We start from the raw sequence: 14,256 nt of genomic DNA on the forward strand, positions 1-14,256 counted from the left end.
TTAAATCCAGTTTAGAAATTAGTTCACTTTCAAGTATATATTGAACAACTTTGTCATTATTATTTAACATCAATGCACAACATTAAATGGTAGAGAGTTGTAGTGTTACAAGGATATATACGAAATGTCAAAATAATAAAAAAAATATCCCTGATCGCTCATTATTGTAGTTAGTGTTCAAACTACAATAATGATGAGCCTAACACAAGGCATACTACGACCCCTGTAAATTTTAGTCCTTCACTTGCTTCAAGATGTAAACCTGGGAGGAAAAGTGTGTCCGGTGTTGTGCTTGAACTCATGACAACCAAACTGGCATAGTGCTCTTACCAACTGAGCTAAAGGTGTGGCTGGTTCTAGCCCAGACATGCTACACTCCTCCCCTATTAACCTTTTAGGCTGATGTAGGCATTCCTGCCTTTTATCACCACCACCTTGAAAGTAAACCTGGGAGGAAAAGTGTGCCTTTGTGTGGCTCGAACCAACGACATACAGAACATAAGCACAGCTCTCTAACCAACAGAGCTAACCAGGAGGCTGGTTCTAACCCACACACATTACTGAAATTTAAAATAGTCTCTGTTTAATGGAAAGTTCATGCATTGAGCCTGTACACCCAGCTTAATTTGTATGCTCTTGACACTTAGCTTATCAGCTGTGTTTGCTTGTTTCTTTGTGTTGGTCAAAACCAATGTGTAGTCACCAAAATGTCACCTACAATTAAAATTTACCTAATGCTGATCAGCCAAATCCACTTTTAAGCCAAGGCCTTACTCTCTATGACCCCTCTTGAATTGGTCCTGTAGTAGTGTCACCTTCTTTCTCTACTGTACCGGTTGGCCACAGGGCTGCAATGCCCAAATGAACCTAGGTATATGTTTCAGGACTGGGCTGCATTTATAATGTTTGATACATGGTACCTGTTCTTGTTTATTACAGGATGAACTTACATCAACAAGTGTCAAGCTGGGATTCAGCAACATGCCCCACTTCAATGATGAGGTTTGTCAGTATTTTGTAGTGATGCATTTTCCAATCTGAATGGGCGTATCATTCTGACCTTGACTCACATAACCATGGGTATTCAGTAAGTCAAAGGCAAAGATTAAAAATGACATAACCTCATGTTAAGCTATGAGTATAGGATTCTGAATTCAACTTGATGAATCATTTTTGAATTAGAGATTAGGATTGTTTTTATTAATTTTAAGAAATATTTTCTGAGTTTTTTTTTAAATCCTCAAGCAGTTGGGGTTTTCCACTGTATTCAGTAAAAAATGTAAGTATTATCATCATTCTATGTCTTTGAATGTGTGTTTTTATCCTCAGTGTTTCCTTAAAGTGGCGCAATATAGGTTTGTTTTTTTAATGCATTATTTATTAACTCGTATGACCTTTAAAATCAAAACAAAAAATCATATGATTTGTTTACAGATAAAAAAGTATTAGCCTTTATAGATGGGGTTTTCAATTAATAGCTGCATGCCCATACATTCCCTTGTTTAAGAAGCTCCAAAATATCACTTACATTTTTTATCTGTAAACAAATAATGTTTTTTTTTTGTTATTTTTTATTATAGTCAAACACAGTTACAAATAATAATGCATTTAAAAAAAAAAAAATTGCATCAATCTATATTGTGCTACTTTAATACATGTATCATTGATAATTGGCAAAAACAACCATGCTTATTTATTTATCAATATTTTCAGTATGGGTCAGCCAAGAGTGCAAGCATTAGTCAGGAAAAGGTATATATACAAGTAACATGCGGGGCTGTCTTTTGTCATTTTTTGGGGCTGATATTAGGCCCCATTCCCCAAGCCAAGGAATATACTTTTTCTTCCAAATTTTGGTTAAAATTCTCCACCATAATCTCAAAATATGTAACCTTTAAAAAAACAATTGCCGGTCAAATGTAAATAAAAATTTCTTTTTTTTATTGACGCTACAATGTTTACTGTGGTTTAATACATCTATATTACATCAATTTGCATTAAAGTTTTTCTGTTTTGTTTCTATCAACTGGCCTTTTTTAAGCAAAAATTATGCTAAATTCCCCTTTCTCAAGGCCTCAGCCAAATTCCCCATATGTAGAAAGACAGCTCTGACATGATTTTGATAGTTATGAATATCAAATAAATTCCAGTGAAGTTGTACTTGATTATGGTATATTATTTGTAAACTGTTGGTAATTTTTATGATAATAGTATGTATTAGTAATTGTCATATTAATAAGCCCGACACGCCCCCCCCCCCAAAAAAAAATATAATAAAATAATATAAATAAATAAAAATAATTTAGAAATCAAAATCAAAGAAATTGCATTTCACAAAACATGGAGAAAGAAATCACAAAACATGGAGAAAGAAATGATTTAAATAACACAAAATTTTATGATTATTTTTCAGTTTGGAGCATTCTTCAGTGCGGTGATGACTAAGAAGATAGAGCTGAACACATGGAGTGATAGCAGCAAAAAGAAACCACAGATTATGAAGGAAAACTTCTGGCCGGTATGTTAATGGGTATTCTCTCTGTATATCGCAGCATTTATGTTTTCTTGCCATAGAGCAAGCTGTTATAGTGAAGCAGTTTGAGTGTCCAACTGGATAGCTAGGCGTCCTGGGTTCAATCCCCACCAGATGTGCATGCAGCATAGCAGTTTAGTTCACAATGTGGGGCTGTGTATCATATATATGTTACTCATGGTTTCATTGAGAACTTGTTTCCTGTGTTCTCTATCCCAGAATTTCAGCGCGTTGAAAAGGTGTGAAAGGTAGCAGTAGCTGAGTCTGTAGAGCACTCACCTTGTTACCGGCCGAGCAAATATTTATTGTCCTTATAATATTATTTACTTTTTTGCGAACTCATTTCCATTTTGGGAGAAGATGATATTTAATTGATATAGCTGGAACTCATAAGAAATTAATACTGAAGAATACTTATCGCAGTTATATAAAATGATTGATTGAATCCACAGGTTAATTTGTACAGATAGGAGAATGTCCTATATTCTGTGTTTAAAAATCGGAAGCTTAACTGCTTATGGCTTCCAGTCTTTTGGAAGTTAGATTCATAGACACTTTCTGTTGGAAAGTCTGTTTTGTTGGTCAAACTTAAGTCAAACCTGGCAAATTTTGAATTACATATATTCCATTTACCCAGTATGATTTTTTCTGAAGGTGACAGCCCAGAAAAAACACTACATGGAAAGCTGGTTCCGTGACCTGGCTGCTGGAAGCAAACCTCTCGGTCAACTCAGCAGGAAAGTCCCATCCTTTAACAAGAAAGAGGAGATATTTTACAACCTGTGTGAGTTTAATGTGCCCATGGTGAAGGCGTCTTGGTTCATCAAGATGACGGCTGCATATTATCTCAATATGCAGGAGAATAAACCAAAGAAAAGACAGACAGTGGATCAGTCTTTAGGTGAGTTTGGATAATACTTCAGTCAGGTCGAATGCTGGCTTAGTTCTAAGACAGGTCTCAAAAATGAAAATCTGAAATATCAGACACTGGTCAATTCTTACCCGGTAGTTATTTTGTTGATATGAGCACAAAGTTTAGGATTTTTTTCTGAGAAATTTAGAAGAGCCGTGATAAGATATGATGTGAATATTCATGGGTTATATTTATACAAACATTCCTACTAAAAAAAAATCAATATCTTGCTTCAGAGTGGACAATTGGACTGACCAAGTACATGAAGGAGCAGCTAACCAAGATCCAGGAGTACTACCACGGCACGGGGACCCAGATGAGCTTCCTCACAGCCACACAAGCCCCCTCACAGGTCGACCTTGACCTTGCCTTGAAACAGTGGGCATACTGCTCAAAGCTCGCCAGATACATGTATGATGTAAGTATTGAAACCATCTGGAAGTGACTGTTTTATTGTTCAAATCCACCTTGACTGTCTGCTGAACAGATTACATATGGCCCCAAGCTGGCTGATAATTGCATGATGTAATTACTGTTATTTATCTGACAGTTATAAACTTACTTCCTTTCTGTTTGATGACTATGTCCTTGAGTAGGGTGTACTACAATAGGCTAATCCAATACATGTATGATGCAAGTGTTGTACTGAAGATACATGTATGATGCAAGTGTTGTACTGAAGATACATGTATGATGCAAGTGTTGTACTGAAGATACATGTATGATGCAAGTGTTGTACTGAAGATACATGTATGATGCAAGTGTTGTACTGAAGATACATGTATGATGCAAGTGTTGTACTGAAGATACATGTATGATGCAAGTGTTGTACTGAAGATACATGTATGATGCAAGTGTTGTACTGAAGATACATGTATGATGAAAGTGTTGTACTGAAGATACATGTATGATGCAAGTGTTGTACTGAAGATACATGTATGATGCAAGTGTTGTACCGAAGATACATGTATGATGCAAGTGTTGTACCGAAGATACATGTATGATGCAAGTGTTGTACCGAAGATACATGTATGATGCAAGTGTTGTACCGAAGATACATGTATGATGCAAGTGTTGTACCGAAGATACATGTATGATGCAAGTGTTGTACCGAAGATACATGTATGATGCAAGTGTTGTACCGAAGATACATGTATGATGCAAGTGTTGTACTGAAGATACATGTATGATGCAAGTGTTGTACTGAAGATACATGTATGATGCAAGTGTTGTACCGAAGATACATGTATGATGCAAGTGTTGTACCGAAGATACATGTATGATGCAAGTGTTGTACCGAAGATACATGTATGATGCAAGTGTTGTACCGAAGATACATGTATGATGCAAGTGTTGTACCGAAGATACATGTATGATGCAAGTGTTGTACCGAAGATACATGTATGATGAAAGTGTTGTACCGAAGATACATGTATGATGCAAGTGTTGTACCGAAGATACATGTATGATGCAAGTGTTGTACCGAAGATACATGTATGATGCAAGTGTTGTACCGAAGATACATGTATGATGCAAGTGTTGTACTGAAGATACATGTATGATGCAAGTGTTGTACTGAAGATACATGTATGATGAAAGTGTTGTACCGAAGATACATGTATGATGCAAGTGTTGTACCGAAGATACATGTATGATGCAAGTGTTGTACCGAAGATACATGTATGATGCAAGTGTTGTACCGAAGATATATGTATGATGAAAGTGTTGTACTGAAGATACATGTATGATGCAAGTGTTGTACTGAAGATTCATGTATGATGAAAGTGTTGTACTGAAGATACATGTATGATGCAAGTGTTGTACTGAAGATTCATGTATGATGAAAGTGTTGTACTGAAGATACATGTATGATGCAAGTGTTGTACTGAAGATACATGTATGATGCAAGTGTTGTACTGAAGATACATGTAAGATGCAAGTGTTGTACTGAAGATACATGTATGATGAAAGTGTTGTACTGAAGATACATGTATGATGCAAGTGTTGTACTGAAGATACATGTATGATGCAAGTGTTGTACTGAAGATACATGTATGATGCAAGTGTTGTACTGAAGATACATGTATGATGCAAGTGTTGTACTGAAGATACATGTATGATGCAAGTGTTGTACTGAAGATACATGTATGATGAAAGTGTTGTACTGAAGATACATGTATGATGCAAGTGTTGTACTGAAGATACATGTATGATGCAAGTGTTGTACCGAAGATACATGTATGATGAAAGTGTTGTACCGAAGATACATGTATGATGCAAGTGTTGTACTGAAGATTCATGTAAGATGCAAGTGTTGTACTGAAGATACATGTATGATGCAAGTGTTGTACTGAAGATACATGTATGATGAAAGTGTTGTACTGAAGATACATGTATGATGCAAGTGTTGTACTGAAGATTCATGTATGATGCAAGTGTTGTACTGAAGATATATAAGATGCAAGTGTTGTACTGAAGATACATGTATGATGCAAGTGTTGTACTGAAGATATATAAGATGCAAGTGTTGTACTGAAGATTCATGTATGATGCAAGTGTTGTACTGAAGATATATAAGATGCAAGTGTTGTACTGAAGATACATGTATGATGAAAGTGTTGTACTGAAGATACATGTATGATGCAAGTGTTGTACTGAAGATACATGTATGATGCAAGTGTTGTACCGAAGATACATGTATGATGCAAGTGTTGTACCGAAGATACATGTATGATGCAAGTGTTGTACCGAAGATACATGTATGATGCAAGTGTTGTACCGAAGATACATGTATGATGCAAGTGTTGTACCGAAGATACATGTATGATGCAAGTGTTGTACTGAAGATACATGTATGATGCAAGTGTTGTACTGAAGATACATGTATGATGCAAGTGTTGTACTGAAGATACATGTATGATGCAAGTGTTGTACTGAAGATACATGTATGATGCAAGTGTTGTACCGAAGATACATGTATGATGCAAGTGTTGTACCGAAGATACATGTATGATGCAAGTGTTGTACCGAAGATACATGTATGATGAAAGTGTTGTACCGAAGATACATGTATGATGAAAGTGTTGTACCGAAGATACATGTATGATGCAAGTGTTGTACTGAAGATACATGTATGATGCAAGTGTTGTACTGAAGATACATGTATGATGCAAGTGTTGTACTGAAGATACATGTATGATGAAAGTGTTGTACCGAAGATACATGTATGATGCAAGTGTTGTACCGAAGATACATGTATGATGCAAGTGTTGTACCGAAGATACATGTATGATGCAAGTGTTGTACTGAAGATATATGTATGATGAAAGTGTTGTACTGAAGATACATGTATGATGCAAGTGTTGTACTGAAGATTCATGTATGATGAAAGTGTTGTACTGAAGATACATGTATGATGCAAGTGTTGTACTGAAGATTCATGTATGATGAAAGTGTTGTACTGAAGATACATGTATGATGCAAGTGTTGTACTGAAGATACATGTATGATGCAAGTGTTGTACTGAAGATACATGTAAGATGCAAGTGTTGTACTGAAGATACATGTATGATGAAAGTGTTGTACTGAAGATACATGTATGATGCAAGTGTTGTACTGAAGATACATGTATGATGCAAGTGTTGTACTGAAGATACATGTATGATGCAAGTGTTGTACTGAAGATACATGTATGATGCAAGTGTTGTACTGAAGATACATGTATGATGCAAGTGTTGTACTGAAGATACATGTATGATGAAAGTGTTGTACTGAAGATACATGTATGATGCAAGTGTTGTACTGAAGATACATGTATGATGCAAGTGTTGTACCGAAGATACATGTATGATGAAAGTGTTGTACTGAAGATACATGTATGATGCAAGTGTTGTACTGAAGATTCATGTAAGATGCAAGTGTTGTACTGAAGATACATGTATGATGCAAGTGTTGTACTGAAGATACATGTATGATGAAAGTGTTGTACTGAAGATACATGTATGATGCAAGTGTTGTACTGAAGATTCATGTATGATGCAAGTGTTGTACTGAAGATATATAAGATGCAAGTGTTGTACCGAAGATACATATAAGATGCAAGTGTTGTACCGAAGATACATGTATGATGCAAGTGTTGTACCGAAGATACATGTATGATGCAAGTGTTGTACTGAAGATACATGTATGATGAAAGTGTTGTACTGAAGATACATGTATGATGCAAGTGTTGTGTTGAAGGTACATGTATGATACAAGTTTTGTAATAAAAAAGGGTATGTTTTGGAAAAAACCCAAGATGGTTATGAAGCCTTGCTTAATTCACCAAACCAGTATAAATATTGGGAAATCCAATGAATGTAGTTGACTAAAGAAATGTGGCCTGCCAGAAGTCAGTTAATTTTTAAAATCATTATTTAAGAGAGTATATAAGGCCTAAAAAAATTTGTTTGGTTAGGGTTACATTCTTTTCAAAAATAGCTAGGGTAGGTAGGCTTTTTTTATTTTATTTTTTTATTAGGCCATATATAAGAATGTTATTTTCATTTTTTTAGGCCTAACTACTTAAAATATGTCACTTTACCACTTTCTGCTTTAGGAGGGTTTGTTGGACCGCCATGAGTTTCTCTCCTGGATCATCGAGGGTTTGGAGAAGTCCAAGCAAGTCGACGATACCATTCTTAAACTTATACTTAAGGAGATCATGATGGTATGTAACAAGCTTTATCAGATTTCCTTGTACAAGCAAAATTTCTGTATATTCTGTTTCATATCATTATATGATTATAACCCATAGGTCTGAATATGTAAACAAAAGTCTTGTTCTTTCAAGCTCAAACTCACATGAGTGTGTCTGGTTACTTCATTTAACATTGATCACTGCTTTTGTTTAAGCATTGCATTTATTTGAAAAATTCAACACTGTTATGTGGCTAAATTTGATTTCTATTCTTTAATCTGTCTGGACTTGAATTTAAAACCTACAACATGTAGTCAAATTACTTAACGTTTTGAATTTCATTTTAGGATCAATCAGCAATCTTTAGTGTCCTGGTCAAATTTGCAATTCCCATGTTCGTTTCAGTACCTGGATGAAATTACTCTATCAGCGCAGGTGTCACGTCGCCTGGCATATGTAGCTGGCCGCAGGCTGAACCAGATGTGTAATGATGCAGGGTCTACCTCGCCCAGGACCCAATCTCCCATGCTTAATGCTAGTGCTAACACGTAAAGATTATTACAATATACTGTTTCCCAAGGTTTTAATATTTGCCTTTTTTTGTGAATTATGACAAGGTTAAAGTTTTTAATCCAAGCAAAGTATTAATTTGCAAATAATTGCTGATGAATTGGTAATGGTGTCAAACATTTAAAACCTAGTGGTTTGGCAAAAAGCAAAAAAACTCTAGAAGAATATAAAAATGAACTTTTAAAATTTGGAAAAAAAAATATATGGTGGGGGGGGGTTTGAGTGTTTTTATGCAGGTTCAATTTCGGCCTATAACTTCTTTATTTTTGAATGCTCATTAAGATGATTATGCTATTTGGTGCATACCAAACTTAAGATCTTACTTTTAACATAATTCATAGATTTTGTGGGTTGCTTCATGCACATATAACCTGGAACAATGTCCACATGTGTTAAACAAAACTAATTTCCATGTCAAGATTTGCATTAAAGGTAAAAATAATTACGCAGTTCAAAATTCTATGTTCTGTATTTGAAATTTACTTTATCTGTGATTCATTTTTTTAAATCTGCTGAATGTGTCCCTTGCATATTTCTGAATCATAGGTACTGTGCAAGTCTGAGAGGCCCAAGCATAGTTTTGTACAGGTACAACTTATAACATTACACCTGCTGAAACACATGTTTTAGAATAATGGGTCTTTGGTGTAAAACAATGAATATAGGTTGTGGGGTGCTCAGCAAAATGAATCAATGCTTTATTATGCTTTATTATGTACTACTGCAGACAAAACAGCCAACAATTGGTCCATCAAAATCCTTTGGCAGCCATCTTTGCCGAGTTCAGTGGCTGTCCACACCATAGAGCTGTGATCTTTGCCCTCTGCACCTGTGTTCAGGTAAACTGATACTTGTGTTACTAGTTTGTATTTTATTGAACTTTTATTCGGATTGTCAGGCTAGCCTAGCGGTTAGCACACTTGCTTCTCACCCAGGTGTCCCAGGTTCAATTCCCTGCCTGGACACTAGTGAGTTTAGTTTGTAGTCACCAAGCTGGACAAGTAGGATTCCTCCTGGTACTCGGGTTTCCCAACAACAAAAGATTACTTAAGTGTAGCATCGTGCAGACCAGTGATTAGTAACACTACAAAAATGAAAGTTTCATTTCATTTTAGTCACAAAACAGAACCATTTGTTTGTGGGAATATTTAACTCCAACATCAGTTAACAAAGAAAATGAAAAGTCATTTTCATAGTCTTTGTGTTTGTCAGCTGCAAAAATAAGACTTGACTTATCACCGTATGTTTTCAACATATTGTTAAAGCTTGTAATTGTATCTATACAGGTGATCACAATGACAAACCCATCAGCTCTGATCTGGAACAACTTAGGAGATGGACGGAGTAACTCGCCGTACTGTGGGTCTCCACTGGATCACCTGCCTTGTGCACCCTCCTGCCTTCCAATGCCGCAGGCTGAGCAGAATCAACAGGTGAGCATTCTTCAAGTCCGTCGCCCCTGCAAAAATAAAAAAACAAAACAAAAACCTTTCTTCCTCCCTATCTGAAACTAGGAGATGGGCTTAGTCACTCTCTTTCACTGCCAGTTCCCTCCATTTGCCATGTGCCCCTCATGTGTCCAGCCTTGCAGAACAAACAGGACATGAGACAAATATATTACTCTTTCCATTGTTATTTAAAGCTTTACTCTAAAAAAATATGGAACCATCTTTCACAGTGTGTGTTTTTTCCAGGTCCGAGGTCAGATCAGGGCTATGGAGCACCAGATACGACTGCGAAGCCGAGCGGCGGAAGTAAGATGGTCCTCAGACAAGTGTCAGCAGTCAACAACTGGTATGTGCAATGTCATGGGACATGTCAAGTTTTATATGTTAAGATTCACTTATTGAATTGGGGTTGTCTTTTTAAGATAAATGAAATATATGCTTGCTTATGTGAAATAGTCATTATATTTTACTGTGTTTAAAGATGCTAATGATGTGAAATTCTTTTGACCTTAATATACACCAATATATGGTAATGATTTCATTTCTTGGATTATTACGTAAAATCAGTTTGAATGTTACAAGTGTTTACAAACTTTTTGGACACAACTCATGCATTTCACACATTTACAATGAGCAAACTTATAAATATGCTATTTTGTCATATTAGTATGCTTACTTTTCTTAGGTTACACAATGGGCAAGGTTTTGAACGTCCTGGACACACTCGATCGCCACAATTTTGACCGTGTTGAAAACAACAACAGTCTTGAATCTCTCTACAACAAGATCTTTATGGCAAATGCACCAAAGGATGGAACTGAGGTATATTTTCCTCGTCAATTTTTATCTTGTCTGTTTTTTAATGATAAAGGTTGAGTTACTGTCATAGTCTTAGCATCGTTTTGCTTAAAGCATGGCCATTACTAAAACACATACAAGATATTCAAATACACATATTGCCAGAGATATTTCAAACATAAATAGAAAGGCCCATAGCTTTGGCTTTAATAATTATTGATTTATATTCCTTGGTTAACTGGGGAAAAACAACAGATGCATATTGGCATTAACTCCACAGCCCTCTTGTTAGTACATCTGTTAAAAAAGGGAAACGGGGAGGTAATGTTATAGCCAGGGGTTTTTAGGAAGTTTAAATTCGAATGCGCTGGGTTTCATTAGACTGTCAGTATCAGTATACTTAGTTACGTTAGTATAATCGTTACTTTGTTTTATTCATAACATAGTTTTGAACAGCAAATGAACACCATCTAAATTTCAATTTTCATTTATTAACAGAAATATTTTATGCATACTCAGATATATGAAAATCATTAAACACATAGGACATGAATATCATAACATGGCATCAGCACTTAACAAAGAAGCTACATTCATTTGGCCAAGTATGTCACAAAATTATGCAAAATCACTAGATAAATAAAAATACATATATTTACTTGAAGATTTCTAAATATAACAATATTTCATTTGAATACCGGTAACATAAGAATCAGCACTATTACTACCACAATTGACAAAGCAAATACAGTCATTTTACATCACTTAAATGTCTTTTTTCTTTATTATATCACTGAATTAAATGTAAATGAGCAAACAACACTCAAGATATATGCCACATGATACATTGTAATTATTAACAGTTTGCCTTCGCAGCAGCATACAGGCTGCCAAGCCTACGTTTTTTTACAGCTTTCCAGTGTTGAACAGCTTTGTCGTAAGGAAATCCCTCAACACTGGGTCCCTTGGTGAGTCGCATGAGGATTTGTAGAGCGTCTGGGGTGAGAGATGTTCGGCCTTTTACTTTAATGTTATTTTGGAGACTGAACCCCCTTTCACATGGCACACTGCTCACAGGAATGCACAGGGAGATTCGCAACAGTTTACATGTCTCTGGGTAGTTTTCAGCGAAATTTAAAAGTATCATTTTGCACATATCCCCATAGCTGAGACTTTTGTATGATCCAGACAATAGCTTTTGTACACCAGAGTACTCCAGCTTGAGTGTGTCCTTACTGACATTGTACTTGTCTGACAGAATACAAATAAGTTTGTCTGTGTCCACATTACTCAGAGTTTCATTGCTCAGAGGCTCATACAACTGGAATGCCTTAAGCACAGGAGGCTGTTTTCCTAATCTTTCTGACATGCACTTAGTCACAGTGTCTATATAGTCCACTCGGAGTTTTTCTACCTGTTTACTTTCGTTTGCATGTGTCAGAGGAATGCCCTTATAAAATGCTCTACTACCATTCATTACAACATTGTCTGAGAATTCCTTCATTTTTTCACCATTAACATCTTTCAGTCCCTCGAGTGTCCCTAGAGTACTTTCAACCTCGGGGGCAAGCTGACTCAAGTTCAGGTCATCTGCTTGAAGTTTCTTGGAGAGTGTGCCAATTGTCTGAAGAATGTCGCTGAGCATTGCTGTAAAGGCAGGAAATTTGTAGTGCAGCATGTCTTTCAGTAGTCCATTGGCAATACAGTCACCCACAGTGTTCTTCCCGTCATTGGATTGGAGCCATAGCATCGGTGTACAGTGGTCACAGCATCCTCCATAGAGAGCCAGCGGATGTTGATAGGATCCTTGAGTTTCAGTTTAGGTTCTTCCATCACCTTCTGCATTTCTTCAAGCTTACATGTTCAAATGCCTGAGACACTCACATGGATGTACAGGTTCTTCAAAATCTGTCTGTAGGTCTGTACATATGGAAGGGCCTTTGATGCATCGAAGCAGGCGAGGGCAAGTCTGTGGGCTATACAGTGAACGTGCGTCATATATGGCGAGTCCTTGGCCAACCTCACACCTACTCCGCTTGTACTTCCAAACATCACTGATGCACCATCACTCCCAAGTCCTACTAGATTCCCAGTTGATAGTCCATGAGTTTTAATCTTATTTTGCACTTCCGTTGCAATTGTCCCTGCAGTTCCATCACTGATTCTTATATTCCCTACAAGTTCAGATTTCACAGTCATGTCTGATGGGCTAACATATCTGATGTATATCACTAGATTCTTATGAACAGACAAGTCAGTGCTTTCATCGATAATAATTCCATAGTATTTGGTGTCATTTAGTTCACTTTTCATTTGTTCATCAATCACATGTAGGAGGCTATTCTGTCATGTATAGTGTCTGAGTGAAGGTCTCGGTACTTTGCATCTTTTCCACTCATGCGTAGAAAGTCGAGTAAGCGGTTGACATCAGTGTTGGGATGTAAATGTCGCACATTCACTCATTCCGCTTGTCAAAATACCCATCATCAGACTGTAGGCGGAGCCAAATAAACAAAACCGACCAATCAGCGCTCAGAAGCAGCTTCAGTGAAGCTGTATACACCCTCTATTGCGGAAATCAATAAAATAAATAAAATAAAATGTGGCTTCTGTAAACACCCGCGGAGTTAAACTGTCTTATCTGATGAATCAATACACAACTTTTAGGATGAATGCGACGTCCGTGCAATTTAAAATGGACGTAAAACTGAATTTACTGGAAGTATTTGTACGTTTTGAGTTGGAATTTTGGACGTATGAAGATGAAAAACGGACATAATATACGTCCGTATGTCCATTAACGGAACCCCTGTTTAGCTTTTGTCATTGTCATGCAAAAACTTCTGATTTGTCCATATCCATCAGTATAACAGTTTTCAAGATATTCAAATGAAACATGTTACATATGTAACCAGTGACAATACACACAGGTAGAACAACTTGTAAGTTACTCAGGTTATATTAATTGTAGAGTAGTCATGCATTTGCACCCACATTTGATGCTCTTGTTCTATTACTGTAACTTTAGTTCACACCATTGGTTGTGATGATGCAATTTTAACCCTGCTTACAGGATGGGCAGTCACTAGTTATAAAGTTGAACCAATAAAATTCATGTCTTCTATCTTTGCAGCCATTGGTCAGTGATGAGCCAATCATAACCCTGCTTATAGACTGGGCAGTCAGTGTGAAGAGACATGGAGCCCACAGGGCAGTTGTAGTGGCTAAACTACTGGAAAAAAGGCAACAAGATTTGAAGGCTGAGGTATGGAGATATTTGTTTCTTCTAGATTCTTTGTATTTTAAGTTCTTCACA

At 36.5% G+C, this 14,256-nt stretch overlaps 1 protein-coding gene across 2 annotated transcripts in view; it reads left to right on the plus strand.

The window, feature by feature from the left end:
• The window catches only part of LOC128219865 (mediator of RNA polymerase II transcription subunit 12-like protein), a 51,912-nt gene that overhangs the window by 1,192 nt on the left and 36,464 nt on the right, over positions 1-14,256 (plus strand). For both annotated transcript variants that reach the window (XM_052927995.1, XM_052927996.1), the window contains exons 2-13: positions 940-1,002; positions 1,714-1,752; positions 2,414-2,518; positions 3,188-3,434; positions 3,683-3,864; positions 8,044-8,154; positions 8,530-8,672; positions 9,422-9,533; positions 9,981-10,127; positions 10,389-10,488; positions 10,828-10,964; positions 14,074-14,205. In XM_052927995.1, coding sequence (XP_052783955.1) covers positions 940-1,002; positions 1,714-1,752; positions 2,414-2,518; positions 3,188-3,434; positions 3,683-3,864; positions 8,044-8,154; positions 8,530-8,672; positions 9,422-9,533; positions 9,981-10,127; positions 10,389-10,488; positions 10,828-10,964; positions 14,074-14,205 — 1,518 coding nt within the window. The remainder of the gene's footprint in view (positions 1-939; positions 1,003-1,713; positions 1,753-2,413; positions 2,519-3,187; positions 3,435-3,682; positions 3,865-8,043; positions 8,155-8,529; positions 8,673-9,421; positions 9,534-9,980; positions 10,128-10,388; positions 10,489-10,827; positions 10,965-14,073; positions 14,206-14,256) is intronic.

This window comes from Mya arenaria, chromosome 15 (genome assembly GCF_026914265.1).
Source record: "Mya arenaria isolate MELC-2E11 chromosome 15, ASM2691426v1".
NCBI lineage: Eukaryota > Metazoa > Mollusca > Bivalvia > Myida > Myidae > Mya > Mya arenaria.